Source organism: Lytechinus pictus, chromosome 13, assembly GCF_037042905.1.
Source record: "Lytechinus pictus isolate F3 Inbred chromosome 13, Lp3.0, whole genome shotgun sequence".
In the NCBI taxonomy this organism is placed as follows: domain Eukaryota; kingdom Metazoa; phylum Echinodermata; class Echinoidea; order Temnopleuroida; family Toxopneustidae; genus Lytechinus; species Lytechinus pictus.
Window position 1 is genome coordinate 21,060,875 of NC_087257.1, and position 17,225 is coordinate 21,078,099.

Consider the following 17,225-nt stretch of genomic DNA (forward strand, 5'->3'; position numbering starts at 1 on the left):
TTTCAGCAACTGCGTTCTGTATGATAACAAGTTTTATGAACAACTCCCAGGAACTTAAATAAAAGGGGGTGATAATGGAATAAATCAACCCGATCTGTTTTGGTTGAAATCACAAACCGTAAAAAGGACAAAAGTTCAGAATCGGAACACTCCCTTTATGTTTCACGGTTTAGAGAGCCGCCATAAATGAATGGAATTTATCGTTATTCCACAGATTGCCCCCCCTAACTCTCATGTCTCAATCAGACTTTGAAAGTAGGAAGTAACTGTGCGATATAAACACAACCCAAACTTGTACTTGTCCTTTCGGATATACAGATATATACAGTGTTGTGTGGAGCGATCATGTAGGAGTTGTTCCAGTGCAATAGGTAGAAATATCTTTCAATATTGTCAGTTTACCATCGCATTAAAGCACGAGGGATCGGGATATATGGATTACTATTGCCCTTTTTCGTCAACATAAGACCATCCTACGTTCAGGTAAGTATATTGCGCTTGTGTAACCACTACACTGATATTAGACTAGAACTGCTATGCATTTACCATACATTAATGGCTTGATATTAATGAAATAACGCTCAAATGCAATAATCTGCATTCGAAATATTGTGTATAGCACATAGCTAGTGGATAGAATAAGAAATATTATCGAGCAGAGTTTAACATTCACAGTATTCATTGTTATGGAAAACTGTACATAAATAATTGTTCCATGCCGAGTCAGAACTACCTGACATAGCAGTTTTTTCTTAAGGGATAACATTAGGCTAGTTGTGTGTGTGTGGGGGGGGGGGGGTGCGGGAAGTCTTTTGAAGAAGTTGTCTGTAGGAAAGCATATGAGGAAGTACAAGTGAATATTAAAGCCAAATCTACTAAACTATTTGAATAAGTTATTTGATTAAGTTGTTACGGTATTGACATAGATACATTCCAATCATGAAATTGATAAGGAGTAAATATGTAGCAGAAGGGGAGGAGGGGAAGAAGAAGAAGAGGAAGGATAAGAAGAAGAGGAAGGAGAGGGAGAAGAGGACGAAGAAGAAGAACGAAGAAGAGGAATTAGAAGAAGAGGAAGAAGAAGGAGAGGAAGAAGAAGAAGAAAGGGAAAGAAGAAGATTAAGAAAAGGAAGCAGAAGAAACAGACGGGGAAGAAGAAGAAGAAGATGAAGAAGAGGAATTAGGAGAAGAGGAAGAAGAGGAAGAAAAGGAAAAGAAAGAGGAAGAAGGAGAAAAGGAGGCAGAAGAAACAGACGGGGAAGAAAGAGAAGAAGAAGGGGAAGAAGAAGCAAAGAAATAAGGGAAATAAGAAGAGGTGGAGGAATCATAATAATGAAAATAAGAAGAATAAGAATAAGAAGAATTGAATAAAGAATTCGGAAGCAAGAACAAGATTTTCTGCACCCTTTCTTCCTAACACCCCCACTAACACCCCCGTCAAATACAAAAAAACTTTATACTTAAAGTAATTACTGCACGCGCTCTCACCTATATACTAGTGGTAAAAGTGTACCAGATGAAAAAGTCTGCCCCTCTCGATTTCCGCCACATTTTAAGGGATTTGACACCATAGTAAAATGTCGTGTATATCACTCAGATTTTTTTTTAAACCGACCTATAAGTTGGTTCAAATATGGACTGACTATTGGTTAAAAAAATGCGTGCAAAATGAATAGGATATTTTTTTCTCCAACAGTTGATCAATTCATATTTCAACCAACCTTTGGGTTGGTTGGACAAATTTCTGAGAGTGTAGACTTTTAAGCAGTATAACACCGTAAGGAAATTTCATTAGGCCATATAATTTCAATGAAACACAAGACCCTAAAAACATCCTGCATCTCTCAATTCCAAAAGAATCGGTGATACACTTATTAAAACCTCGTTCACAGTGTCGTGCGATCCGTTACGAACGCGACGATTGGCCTTTCGTAACTGATCGCGAAAACTTTTGAACCATTCCTTTTTTTCTTCAATCAATACGATTGCCACGACTGATCTGATATTCACTACGATTACTCCCAGATTAATAAGATCACCGCTTCAATCATAGCGCAAAACGTGACAGTGGAAATTAGGTATATTAATCATAATCATAATAATTTCTGCCTTCGTCCAAAGGTCAGTTCCACTCCGAATTCATGACTTTTTCATTTCCTCAAAGCATGTCCCGTTGCTTGACAAAAACCACGCGGTTCCGTTTACTTGACAGTGGATCTGTGAGAAAATTGACGTTCATCTTCTGAATTTGTTTTATTTCCTTATTTATGACGAAAATAAAAGAGCAAGCTTAATGATGCTGTGGTATAATTTATTCTTCGATCTTACCGATTGTTTTGTTATTACATAGGCCTACGTATCATGTTTATACAATGATGTAATGAATGATAATGATGATGATGATGATGAGTATAACTATGAAAACATTTAAGTTTGTAATGGTAGTATTGGTGGCGGTGGTGATTAAGATGATTATAATGGTAATATAATGATATGGCGATGATGATGATAGTAATAATAATAATAAAAGTTAGTAACAATGATAATAACAATTTCAATAATATTACTGACAACACTTGTAAATAATGATGGCAATGACATTTAGAACTATGGATATAATTGCATAAGTGATACAATGATGATGAATGTAAATCAAAAGCATGTAAATACCCATCAATAAATTATGTTAATGATAGTAATATAAAACTAACGACGATAACCATGATTGTGAATACCAATATAAGATAAAATTTATCTTTCATTTTAAAAGAAAACCAAACAAACTTCTAAGCATGCTTAGAAGAATAGTGATCTTTTATTCATTTGGAACTTAATTATCCATATTTATCAGCAGACATTGTGCATGAAGTTGACCTCACACTGAACTATACATACCCAATAACAAGCGATTCAATTTGTCTATTAACTATGAAATTTGGCCTAAATGATGAAAATCCGTGGTTTTGCAAATATTTTTCACCTGCAGTGCCCCTGGATGGAAATGGTGCGTGGGCTTTGGAATTCTATTTTCACTCTCCTACGTGGGCAAGCTTTTCTATCAGAAGTGACTTTGGCGAGTCAATTTGATTTTGAAGATCAGTCATAATTTCAAGTGTATAGTGTGAATACACAGGGCAGCTGTATAGCTCGTTGGAAAAACCACCCCTTGAATATACATAGATTTAACACCCCATACGGCAAGGAATATAGTAATCATCCTTCCGAGTGGAGTGCTTGAAGGACTTGACTATACTCAAAATGGAAAGTCCGCCCCGAGCCCCCGACGCCATGTTGGCTTTAATAAAATAGAAAATAATACAAACAATATCAATGCATAATAGAAGTTTGACGCAAAATAACCTTATAAGACATTTGAACTATAACGTATTAGTTTTCAGGATATATTATTTGACAGACCATTCTATAAAAATAAAATTTGGTCATCATGATCTATGAAATTTGATCTTTAAGAATTCATAATTCATATCACTAATTCATAATTTAGATCTTAGAGTTTTGAATCTATAATTTTGAATTTTGCATTTTAGAATTTCGAAATTTTAATTGTAAAATCTAAATCTTGCATTTTGAATTTCGAATAATAAATTGGGCGTCTTTGGAACTGAAAAGGAAATGGATTTTTGTGTACATGGATTTTTAATTTGTTTTGAATCCCGGGCTTAGGATTTTTTTAAAGATCACTTTGAAATGTCTAACCAACTAACTCCCCCCCCCCCTGAAAATCAATTGAAAGTGTACTGACCGGTTCAAAATGAATTGAGATAACCACGTAATTCTCACATCCTTTGGTCTTCCAGATTTCCGTGGTCCTTCTCAATAAACTACCATGCCGCTCATCAAGCGCGAGGTCGCACCCGTACTCGTCAGCCAGGTCGATATCGGGAAGGAGGTCAAGGACGAGCTCGAGTGCGTCAGCAACTTCACCCTGGCCAGCATCATCCGCCAGTTGGGGAATCTGGGCAAGCATGCCGAGGACATCTTTGCCGATCTCCTCAGCGAGGCGACATCGCTGACCCAACGGGCTAGGTCCGTACAGGATCGCCTGGACAAGCTGAATACTACCTTTGAGAAGCTTGATTCGAAGACAGATTCGGGTAAGGTTGTTTACTCCCACATCGCCACCCACCCCTGGGTCCCCCACACCAGGATCGGAGCCAGGGTAGGGGCTAAGGGTCCGCACCCTTGGTGGGGGGGGGGGGGGTTATTATAAAATACAATATATGTGAGTGTAAAAACATGGGTACCAAAGCATGGTGTCATGGTAGGGGGTGGGGTTGAGTTGGTTCCCGCTGGCCTTCAATCCTGGATCCATCGCTGGCCTCAACCCCGAGTTCAACTTAGCATAGACATGGACCTACTACTCTAGTAGGTCCATGATTTGAGTCAAATTTAGGGTACAATAATTTCGAGTGTACGTTTTCATAGAGGAGGACAATGTCCCTCCCACCTCGATTCCGCACGCACGCACCACCACCCACAACCGCTCACAGTCATACGCCCTTACGTTACACGCACACATACACCTGCGCACACCCCCACACAAAATAATTTAATTTTGATAAGCGTTGGTAAAAAAAAATACAAAACGAATGTGTTTAATGATTGAAATAATAGGATTTGGTGCACATTTTTGGCGAAAATATCTGTAAATTCGTAATACAAGAAGTAGGAATTGAAATACTATTGGGATCCCAGGATTATCCAAACGGGGCGGGGCACATTTTCCCGAGGAAAATTTGATAAGCAAAAAAAAAGGTTCTCGCTTTCAAAGGGGGGGGGGGGGCAAACTTGCGTTAGAACGGCGAATTTACATTACAAATTTTGATTATGCCTCTCAAGGGAGGGGGGGGGGGACGGGCCGGATGTGCCCCCTGGATCCGCCAGTACCCCGCCCCCACAATCATAACCATGAACAAGATCCGGTATGAAGGGGCAACGAATACCGTCTGATTATGGTATAGGCCTAATGATCGTATTCGTTAATGTAATCCCACAGGGCAATTCTCATTCGAAACATCTCCATTAATATTTAAGGTTCATATCGGACGCACTTGACATTGAGATTAAATCTGTGAAGGATACGCAGGCAGCACTTTCGCCCGACATAGCGGCGTACATGCACTAATGCCCGAAGTAATTAATCGTCAGAGAATATATATAGTCGAGAGACGGGTTAAACAGAGTTTAAGTAAAATACTATTGAAGAAGCAAGGTATTAATTTATGTGATATCCGTCCACGAGGAAAAGCACTCGTCCTCACACCTGCATCCGTCATCCCTGATGCAAATTAATATTCGTGACGTATGGAGAGACAGGTACGCATGGGGTGGGGCCCTGGACACCAAAAAGTTTCAAGACCAAAAAAAAAAAAAGAGGAACAAGGGAAAGGAAAGGAAAAATGTGAAATATAATACGTTTTACTCACTACAGTATGTCAAAGATTATTACAAACGTAGATTTTTGTATTAAAATATTCATTTTTTGCTTGCTTGTTTTGCTCGCAGTCTTTTTTCATGAAGAAATTTTGCCCCGTTCACGATGTCTAGCCCCTAAAAATATTGGCCCATTACACCATGGGGGATGGGGGGGGGGTTCCAGTGAGTCCGACCCCCTTTCTTGGCGAAAAGTTGTAAATTTAACTTTTTCAAATATTTTTTATGTGAGACTCCCTTATAAAAGACAATATCCTACATCTGCCCCAGGACGTTTCTTTAGGTATCTTTGGTATATATTGTCTATTTGGTATGTAGGTGACTTTTGTATGTACATGTAGGTGACTTTGAACCTGTATTATTTGATATTTTAAAAAAAAATTTGGCTTGTCAGATTTTTTTTCTGCACCACTGCTCTCGCCTTGTCAATCCTGGACAATCACTGGCGGATCCCCCTTTTGAGAGGCACAATTAAAATTTGTAATGTAAAAATGCCTTTAAAACAAAAGTATGCCCCCCCCCCCTTTGAAAGTGAAGACTTTTTTTTTTTCCTTTTTTTTTTTGCTTGTCAAATTTTTTCGTTGACGAAATACCCTTAATTTTTGGTTAACCCCCTTTTTTTGCTTGTCAAATTTTTTCTCGGGAAAATGTGCCTCCCCTTTCGAAAAATCCTGGATCCGCCCTTGTGGACAAAAATCTGTAGTTTTAAGCATTGGTAAAAAGATACAACACGAATGTGTTTGATGTATTTTAATAACTGAAATAAAAGATTTGGTGCAAATTTTGGCGAAATTATCTGTAAATTCGCAATATAAAAAGTAGGAATTTAAAAATTTCTGGACCCCCCCCCCATAATCGTTACCATGGACAAGGTCCGGTATTTGGTTCAATGAAATACCGTCTTATTATGGCATGTACGGTACAGGCCTAATCATCATATTCGTTAATGCATTCCCACAGGCCAATTCCTTTCGATTCAAAACTTCTCAATGATCATATCGGACGCACTTGACATTGAGATTAAATCGGTGACAGTTATTTCGCCTAACATAGCGGCGAACATGCACTGATGCCCCAAGCAAATCATCTTCATCACGGAAAAGTATGTTACTTTTCAGTGGAAAATGGGTTAGACAGAGTTTAAGTAGAATATTATACAATGATTGAAGAAGCGAGGTATTAATCAATTTAAAGTGAAATCCGTCCAGGAGAAAAGTAAGTTTAACCCGACGTGCATCCGTTATGCTTGAAGCAACTGAATTAATATTCTTGACGTATGGAGAAAGTACAGGTATATTCGGTTCGGGAAGGGAGAAGGGGGAGGGGGCACTGACATACACCTGGGGGACTTGGAGGCCATGGACCTCAAAAAAGTTCAACGATCATTAAGAAAAAGGAGAAAAAGAAAGAAAAGGGAAAAGGGTGAAATATGATATAATTTTCTGAATATTATGTTAAAGTCTATCACAAAATTAGATTTTTGTATCAAAAAGGTCAACTTTTTGATCGCTTGCTTCGCTCGCAGCTTTTTATAATGTAGAAATGGGACATGAACCCCCACTTGGCCAAAAGTTGTGCACTGTCCTTTTAGGAGCAGAGACCTCCTTTTGTGAACAATAGTTCACAATTGTTTAGTGAGTAGGAATGCCGGATATTTTCCGGAGGCGGGGCCTTTTCTGTCTTACAAACAAAATCTGCAAAACACTAGCGACCAATATAATTGCATGAGAGGCTCTCTTTATAAAGAAAAATACACATTTGTCCCATTTACTTTTATCATCATTTCAATATTGTTTTATCCTACATGTATTGTGAAATTGTTATTGTGAATGCATTCATTTCAGCTTTCTAGCTGTGGTATGACTTGTATGATTGTTTTACTTGAAAAATAAAACATGAAATGAACTGAAACGAATTACATTTATTTCAATATATTTTCTTTGGTGATGACCAATGACCCTCTAAGTTGTTCCTTTTTTTTCTTCTCCCCCCCCCCCCCCCCCCCCACCGGGGACCCTGGAACCGCCCTTTGCATGAAATTTTGGGCCATTTGCAGAAGCCATCTTCTATGGCAACTTCTTTTATTGAAATATCTTACTGGCATTGATTCCTCTGAAAATAAGTATTTTTCCCCAATCTTATTTCATTCACAGTATCCGTGAGGGATATCAACACCCGGTTGGCCTTCCAAAGCTCTCTCATTCTCGACGCTGAGGTCGTTTCTTCTCGTACCATGCCCTCGGCAATGAAGTCGACATACACCCGATGTGAGCAGCCCCCACCGTTGTCTATTCTCAACCAGTTCAGGTAAACAATCCTATAGATCCTATATCACGTAAAGGAGAATAAAATCCTGGCGAGAATAATTTTTAATCAACAGAAAGTGTAGAAAGAAGCATATGGAAGAAGCATATATGGAGCGTTGTGGCCCAGTGGATTAGTCTTCGGACTTTAAAACAGAGGGTCGTGGGTTCGAATCTCAGCCATGGCGTAATTTCCTTCAGCAAGAAACTGATCCACAGTGTGCTGCACTCAACCCAGGTGAGGTAAATGGGTACCGGTAGGAAGTGATTCCTTAAAAAGCTGTGTGCGCTATGAACGCCTAGCTTAGCCGGGTAATATAGGAGCGCCTTGAGCACCTAACAAGGTGGATATGTGCGCATTATAAATACCCTATATTATTATTATTATTATATCACGTAAAGGAGAATAAAATCCTGGCGAGAATAATTTTTAATCAACAGAAAGGGTAGAAAGAAGCATATAAAAAATCCATCAAAATCAGTGAAGAAATGGGAAGTTTGAAAAGTCTAAATTTATTGTAATTGGAAATGTCTTTCATGTGACATGTCTACAAATTCCCATGTTTTATACATAAAAAAATACTTTCACAGCTATCTCAGAAGATGCTTCTTGCATACTTCTTAACTCAAGATAGGCTTGTATCATGGGGGATTTATTTAACACGACAAGGGGACATTGTGCAGATTTCCTGTAGGAAAATGTATGACATCGATGGATTTCCATACAGTTGAGGTTGATGGCATCATCGCAACTTTTTGTAAGACCATGGACCAACAGAGTAGTAGGACCATGGTAAGATGGAACCTAGGGCTCCATAACCATGGTAACACGAAGTTTTGCGATCAATCAAAATTATCGGTGCATGCGCATTTTGTTCAAAACACTGACTACGCACCAATCAGAATGGTGGTTTCATATAAATTTGCAGTCCGCCACGAACAGGACTTGAAGTGACGCTATTCATTGTGGCTGTGACATACTGCCTTAGATGCAAAGATACTCAAATTTCAATCATTTATTTAATGCTGGTTTTATGTTTATTTTTTAATTCTAGACAAGACGGCAAGGATGGTCTAAAGCTTTACACAGATCCAAAATTCTTCTTTGAACGATGGAAAAACGAACAGCACAAGGATATCGATAAGAAGAAAAAGAAGAAAAAGGTGGGTTATTAGTGACTCGACATATCTGCGACCATAATTTTTGCTTGTTATAAAGACCCCGTTACAATAATTGCTCGATATCATAATGAGTAAAAAAAATATTTGAGAATAGGGATCGTGTCCGTCCGCAAGAGGTGCCGGGATGACGTAGTTACTCCCAAGCAAGGTAGAAAATATTCTTCGTTATCTTTGCAATTTTTTCGCTTAAATACTCCAAAAGTGTGCGCCAAATCATTTCTTTTCAACCTTTGAATAGAAAAACAAACAACAGGTCCTGTTATCACGTTGATAGGGTCTGTCGCTTCGATCCATCATCATAATTATGTTTCCTAAAGTTTACATATTCTTGTCTGCCCCGAAAATAGGGGGGGGGGTTGGGTTAGGTTATTATGTTATTTCTTATTGAAAAAATACGATTAATAAATTCTGAAAATATATTTTTTTATCAATGTGCGCGCATTTACCCATTTGAAGTGAGACATTCGCTCTATGATAGGCCAGATGAAGCTTTCAAGTCCAAGAATTTCAATCACAATCCATAGTCGTAGTCAGCTGGTATGTATAGGCCTAATTCTTATTATTTTTCCTCGACCGAAATCTACATTCAATTTGTCTACTCTTTTCTGTTATCTGCGTTTCACAGAAGAGACCACACTCCAGCAATGTGAGCAAACCTAAGAAAGTTTTGACAACCAAAGAGAAATTCAAAGACCAAGCTCTGGGGATAGAATTCGCGGAGATGGAGCGAGAGAAAAGGGAGCAAGAACAGAAGGCATCCGGCGCCACTTCGCCAGATGCCGCGTCTCCAGAGAAGATGAGCAGTCAAGGAAAATCCCTAAATGCAAGCCCTGTCACCACCCCGTCGGGAAGGGCTCCTGGTACCCCATCTTCCGTACGGAAACCTGGCACGGCTCCACCTCCTGCACCGGGGCCTCCTCCCCCGCCCACTTTCCCGAGTGGAGGCGTGGATGACTCGGGCGACCTCCCGCTCCCTCCGCCTCCGCTTGAATGTGATAGCACTTACTCGGAGGTAGGGGACTTGCCGCTTCCTCCTCCCATCAATGGCGGTGCTCCAGCCCCACCATCGATGGCTCCAGGGGCTCCACCGGTACCAGCTCCTCCGCCCCCTATGCCTTCAACAGCTGGACCTGCACCTCCACCACCGCCACCACTTCCAGGTACGGTACAAACACTGTGAACGAAAATTAAAAAAACAAGAAACTTTCTGATGATACAGCGGGAAAAAGTTTGTAGACTCTTTCTCATTCTTTGTTCTATGCAATTATCTTTATCTCAGTTCGGTTCTTCTTCGTAGGAAACCATTGCATTCATCACCACAATCATTATTGTTGTCATTAATTCAATTATCTCAATGAATTCATCCTCTTCCAATCTTTACTATATTCCAGTATCTATATCATCATTATTGCCTCCAGTGTCGCCATCAGAATTGTTTGAAATTACTTGAAATTTGATAAACCTATAACATAATAACCCAAACAAGATTAACACTGGAAAAATGTTAATAAGGCTGATCAGATTTTTATTAATAATTTCGCCATCGTAGTCATCATCATCATATTCAGCGTCATCAAATTCACCGTCATGAATATCATCATTATCATTATCTCAATCTTCATCACTCTAACCACCACAATCACCATCTTTACCATCACCTATGTACATCATCTTTGTCACCATCATCATAATTACTACCTTCAGCATCAGCACTATCTCCTCCGTCTCAATCATTATGGTAAGGATGATAGTGATGATCATGTCATCGTCTTGATCAACTTTACCTCCTCTACTATGTCATCACCATCATTATCATCATCATCGTCATCAACATATTATCATCGTCATCATCATCAACCCCATTATCATAAATCATCATGATCATCATCATCATCAACATCATATTATTATGGTATTCATCATCATACTATCATCGTCATCATCATCATCATCTTCTTCTCCTTCTTCATCAACGTCATCGTCACTAGTATATTCGTATTCTCATCATTCAGCTGCTGGAGGGCCACCGCTACCGCCACCAACCCCCAAACAGAGTGGGACAACCAACAACCCAAGACCAACTACTGCTGTGTCCCAAGTCACTGGTGCACGTGACGATCTCCTATCAGCAATTAAACAAGGTTTGTAATACCCTGGTAATACCCACCCCCCCCCGAATATTCCTCAAAATAACAATTTGAAAGAACAGTGGTAATTTGTAAATACCGCTGAAATGGGCAGAAAAATAACATAGCAATATCCTCCATATTTTATATGATTTATACGATTTGATAGATTTAAACATGAATATTGTATTCTTTTATATGGAAATAAATACTTACAATACTAGCAAATAACTATGGGGGAAAGAGGTTGCTTAAAATGGTACACAATGCAACGCAATCTAAGAATGGGAGGGTGGGGGGGGGGCTTCGGGGAATTTCATCTTTCCCTCGTCAACAGCTCAGGGGAATAACGAATCTCGGATCACTATATCGGATGATATAGTCCAATCATCATTATCTTCGTAACAATTGTAAGCATTCCTGCATCCTATCATCAACATAATTACGTTGCTGACATCACATCCTTTATAGCACCATTCATTATAGCTTTTGTCCAGTACAATCTCCTTTTGATTATAGGATAAAAAAAAACAGTTTTTACATGTCTCAGTCAACCCGCTGCATTAAAGTGCATGCATGACACTTTCAAAGTGCATCTAAAGACCTATTTGTTCAACCGGTATAGTGCCTTCAACAACTCAATCCATATTAAATTAGAAATAAAATTTGTTTTGTAGACGTGTAAAGTACATTCTATTTATCATCACACACTGGTCTGACTAGCTTCCTATTGGGAATGGTGCCCTTATTTGCTAGAGCTCCTGTGAGTACTGAGCTGACTGGGCTTGCCCCTTAAACTGTCGGTGAACGGAGCAGCAAAGAGGGCGCCAGGCCCCACCAGGATGTAGCTAAGAATTCAAGTGGGTGATGCAAAACTGTACTTTAGTAACTTAAGATCTCTTTCTCTTACTTCATTTAATATATTTGTAGTTGTTGTATTTATGCTGCACTAGTGCCATGAGCGTCTCTGGATGGTGTGTGCGCTCAATAAGACATCATCATTATTATTATCATACAAAAGCAGATAAATATTATCATTATTATTTTCATCATTAATCATAATGAAATATATTTACTTAACTGTATTGTTCTGCAGGTATGCAACTTCGACGAGTCGAAGTCAAGGTGAGGGACAAACCGCAAGAGCCTGAAAATAACAGCGTCGAGGCGATCTTACGACGTCGGATCGCCGTCGAACTCAGCTCAGATGAGGACACGGGTACTGAGAGTGGCGGTTCCGACTGGGACACGGACGACGATGACTAGGATATATATAAACACAGTATATATATATATATATATATATATATACAGTGCGTATCAAAAAAAAGTTTACACTTTGAAAAAGCCCTGGGAATTAAAAAATATACAACATGTGGGTATTTTTTTTACAAATAATCTTGGGTTTGGGTCTCATCTATCCAATGAAAGTAAAAAATTTGACAGAATATTACACTTGAGTGAGCACTGTCCATTTTTGTAAAGCTCGCAGAAATCTGTTTGCGCAGAAATGCTCGTTTTCACGCTGTGTCAAGGGGAAAGGGCGGAATCAAACTTAACCTGCGAAATATTTCTCATACATTTCCCTTGCACTTTTAGTCAATTGAAATAAAACGGATACATTCAAGCATTTTGTAACAATTTTGCCACCCAAATTAAAAATGTCAACACTTAGTAAGCAACCGCGTAGCCAGGATTTCATTTTGGAGGGGGCGGTAAATGCACGCAAAGCGTGCCAAAGCTTACAGAGCGCGCGAAGCGCGCTCCCTAGGGGGTGGGTGCAGGGAGGGGGAGTTTCCCCCTCCCGCGCGAAGCGCGAAGCTTTTGGTGTTTCATAAATTAAAATGAAAAGGAGTCGTCTCTCTTGTCTCTAGTATCTATATCAGCTCCAATTCAGTTGACTATATTGTGATTTTGAACCTGGTTTTCATGAACCTTGTTTTAAAAAAAGATTGTGAACGCACAAAAAAGGAATACAATGGAGGAAATTAAAATGATAATAACCCCGCGCGAAGTGCGGAAGCTAAAGCGTTTTATCAATTTTTTGCCATGAAAAGGGTCCCGAGAAAAGGATATTCTCAAACATATATTGAATACTTCCCTTGGAAAGATCAGATTTGATTACAAACAATTTAGCGACAGTGCATATCTTTAACTCGCAAAACAGAGGAGAAGAAGTGTATATGCCAGGAGGAAGATATTCCTCCCCGCGCAGAGCAACGAAACTCTGACATTTCAAATGGCGGATGTTTCATCAAAATAATGCAGATATCTCCAATACCCCATCGGCTCTAATTCAATTAATTTTCTAAGATTATTGAACTTCATTAAAAGGAAAATAGTGCGCAAAAAGTTGAAACTTCTGTGATTTATTGAAATTATATAAAAAGGATGCCTAATTTCTTTGACTTATCCTGAAGCGCTTCATTTTGAATTATAAAGAAACTTAAGAGTCATTCAAAATTTCAAACTGAGGGCGAAAAACAGGACAGGAGATGAATGTACAGGGAAATGACATGAAGTTGAATAGAATTTGATAAATAATATTGTACTTTTTTATTTAATACCCTTATACGATACGAATTTTATACCTTCCTCTTTTTGGATTAGGAACCTGTTTGCCCCAAAAATTATGGTTGTTTAGTAATGAGCTGAAAAGCGGGAGAAGTTGACTTTATGGAGGTGACGGCAGAAATTGATATAAAGATTTTACCCGCCCGGAGCCGACCCGACCAGAAGTTGCGCGATCAATTAAAAAAAAAGATAACTTCATATACTTCGGCCTAACCTTACTTTAATTCCATGCCCTAATGTATACATTTGAACTTTAACTGGCAATAAACACATATAGCTGAGGTAGAAAAACAGGGTTAGAGAAAGGGTGGGGGAAACAATGGAGATCTTCAATATTTTAATTTAACCGCGCGCAGCGCGGAAGCAAAATTCATAATCATAAATTTAGAGCAAGAGTGAAGGAGTTTCTCTTTTGAGAAAAAAAACAAAAAAAAAAAAAACACAAAGCTACCTTTCTTCCCTTTCCTCCCTTCCCTTTTCCTTTTCTCCTCTCTTTTTTCCCTTCTTTTTTTTTCTTTTTGGGGACGTTTTTGGGGGGGGGGCGACCGCCCCCACCGCCCCCCCTGGCTACGCGCCTGTTAGTAAGCACAACCTTTACCCTTTTTGTGCCAGCTGGATCTGAGGAAATAACTGAATCTGAACAAAAGTTTATATTAGACATCTCCAGCATTTTTCACTAAGTTTGTTATCATTTAAAGTGGGTTTACATTTCATTTTTCATTTAATACTTGTTTCTCCACACTTTTTGCAAGCTCGACAATGATTAACAAAATGAAATTCAAGCTTAAGCCATTTCATGTAAATCACAACTCGGTGTAAAGCAAATATTGTCACGATGGCCTTGGTGTGTGGGGGATCGGGGTGGGGCGCAATGCACTCTTCGAAGTGTTTTGGGCAAGGAAACAAGTTAAAAAAGATAAAAGATATCTTCAAATCAATTTTACTAGCTAAATTCCATGTGTTCTTCATGATTAAGGTCTACTTTTATTCGCATAACTATTTCAAAGTTCTGCGCAAATAATTTTTCATTAAATTTTCAAAAGTAAGTGGTGCTCACTCAAGCGGAAGTATTTTTCGACAGTTATATCGTCATTTACTTAAATGTATTTGTACCAATGTTAAAATGCGGAAAAATCTTCAGGATATGACAGATGTATAATTTTACAGGATTTTTTCTAAGTGTAAACTGTTTATGATACGCACTGTATATATGTATTTGTATCTTTTTTAAAATGTACTGTAGAAAATAGACTATTTGGTTCATTATACATTCATATCGCCGAGAAAGTGATACATAAACCACGCGCTGAAAAATAATGCATATACATATTTGAAAAATGACGCTTATCTGAAGTCATAAGGCTGAGTCCAGAATAAGCTGAGGAGTCTATCTCTCCTCCAGGCGCGTCCACTATACTGCGTAGAACTTAGACTCACTGGACAGAAACTTTCATATTAATTCGTGCTTACTTTCTTTCATCCCAAAACGGAAAACACAGAAAATCATTCTTTTGCCTGTCCCAACTGACTCATGAAAGAAAAAAAACATAGTAGTTCTGAAAATTTTAGATTTCTGTTCTCGTATCGATTCTTTACTTCTGAAAATTTTAGATTTCTGTTCTCGTATCGATTCTTTTCTTAAAATGCTTGACTGAATGAACAAAAATCTGGAAAGCCAATAATTGCTGACCTGACCATGATGACACGGTGATATTCTCGAGTTATTACAATTATGAAATTTAATTTAAATCTGTGTAAAAATAACGAATAACTTTACTTTTTGTACATTATCTATCAAGGTAGATGGGAGTTTTGATTCATCTATTCCATTTCTCGATCATGTTTTTACTTTTTCCGGCTGCTAATATCTTTTTTTAAACAAGCGTAGGTATTGCTTTTCACTTTCTTTGTGAAATCTTTAAAAAGGCGCGCCTTTATGATTTGATTCTTCTTATATATCACATGGTGCTTATATTATGTGGGGAAGGAAATACTGAAGTAATAAAATACACCCGTATCTTTATTATGAATATCAAATTCGAGCTGAAAATCCTATAATATGAAATAAAAGGCATATATCATGTACATACATGTACTAGCATTTCTCTTGTGTTAATATTAGTGTGTGCTCATTGTAAAAAAAGTGGGATGTAAAATCTGACACCAGATGATGCACCTGTATCATATGTATATAGAGGACCACGCCCCAAGGTGCTAAAAATTACACCCTATTGATTGACCATATTCCATATAGGGTAAAAGTAGTAGCCAAAGGTGTTGCGATAACACCCAAAGATGTTGAACTTACACCAAAGTATAACACCAGAGTAAAATGACAGGTATGGTACGGTCAGTCAACACTCTGGATAATAGGAAACCTTAGCAAACAGATGTATGGCAAAGAGAATGGGATATTTAAAGGGGTACTCCGGGATGAAAATAATTACATCTAACTTAATAGAGTCAAATTCACTGAGTGAAATGCTGAAAATTTCATCAAAATCGGATAACGAAGTTATTGAGTTTCAAAGTTTAGCAATATTTGTGAAAATCGTTATATGCACGTCGTCATTAATATTCATTAGGTGGGCTAATGATGTCACATCCCCATTTCCTTTTTCATATTTGAATGATATGTCTCCCTAGTGATAGAATAACTTACAGCAATGAATGTCTATTGCATTAAATCAGTTGTCAATTCATTTTTTTTCTTAGTTCTTGGAAGAAAAAAACAACAACATAATTTCATGTAATGAAATACAAAAGAACAAGTGGGGATATGACAACATCAGGGACCCGTTGCATAAAACTTTTGCCATACAAAAACTCTGGCAAACAAAATTATGCCATTGAAAACTACACATTAAAACGTTCTGGCAAAAAATTTGCCAGAATTTTTAATGGCAAAAGTTTTATGCAACGGGTCCCAGATTGCGCATTGAATATTCATAAAGACATGCACAGAACTGTGTCGCCGAAATAATGCAGTTTAAAATGTCATAACTTTGTTATTCCTTGTCCTATTTTGGTCACATTTTTAGTGTTTTGTTTGTCTGATCTTTATTCATCTGTTCAAATCATATTATTTTCAGCCTTGAGTACCCCCTTGAAGAGCTGCTATAGAAAAAGTGGTGTTAAAACTATATAAAGCAGTCGATCTTGTCGCATCGGCAACAATCAGTTTGATTTGGTGTCAAATTCGGGGTTTTATTCTGGGTTATTTTTTTTCACATTGACATTTCAAACTCCAAGGTGTATTTTAACACTTTAGGTTGCGGTCATCTCCCAAACACCGACCAGTGTTGTTTTTAACACCAAGGTTTTCAGTGTCAGTTTATGACTGATAATGCGCAGATCGATTTGATATCATATCTCACTCGTCTTCCCCTATAGCGTTTGCTTTAATTGTAAAGCAGGGTAAAGTTGAGAGTAGAAGCAAACATGTGGAAAATTAGGAAGAAATTGTAACAAACAGAAAGTGAGAAAATTCATGAAGATGAAGAGAGGGAAAGGGGGTGAAGAAGAATGGAAGATGAAGAAGAGGAGAAAGGGAGAGGAGGAAAAGCAAAAAAAAAAAGATGACGAG

At 38.2% G+C, this 17,225-nt stretch overlaps 1 protein-coding gene across 1 annotated transcript; it reads left to right on the forward strand.

Moving 5' to 3' along the window:
- The first annotated feature begins 229 nt into the window (after nucleotides 1–229).
- On the forward strand, nucleotides 230–15,730 carry LOC129275145 (actin-binding protein WASF2-like). The gene is made up of 7 exons (XM_054911931.2): nucleotides 230–483; nucleotides 3,819–4,115; nucleotides 7,608–7,761; nucleotides 8,813–8,921; nucleotides 9,565–10,099; nucleotides 10,952–11,080; nucleotides 12,162–15,730. Exons 2-7 carry the CDS (start codon nucleotides 3,848–3,850, stop codon nucleotides 12,329–12,331), a joined length of 1,365 nt encoding a protein of 454 aa, XP_054767906.2. The 5' UTR covers nucleotides 230–483; nucleotides 3,819–3,847; the 3' UTR covers nucleotides 12,332–15,730.
- The last annotated feature ends 1,495 nt before the right edge of the window (nucleotides 15,731–17,225 follow it).

Coding starts and splice junctions, on each gene's coding strand:
- LOC129275145 (XM_054911931.2), top strand. CDS start 3,848: ATGCCGCTCATCAAGCGCGAGGTCGCACCCGTACTCGTCAGCCAGGTC. Junction 4,116..7,607: donor TGATTCGAAGACAGATTCGG/GTAAGGTTGTTT, acceptor TTTCATTCACAG/TATCCGTGAGGGATATCAAC. Junction 8,922..9,564: donor AGAAGAAAAAGAAGAAAAAG/GTGGGTTATTAG, acceptor TGCGTTTCACAG/AAGAGACCACACTCCAGCAA.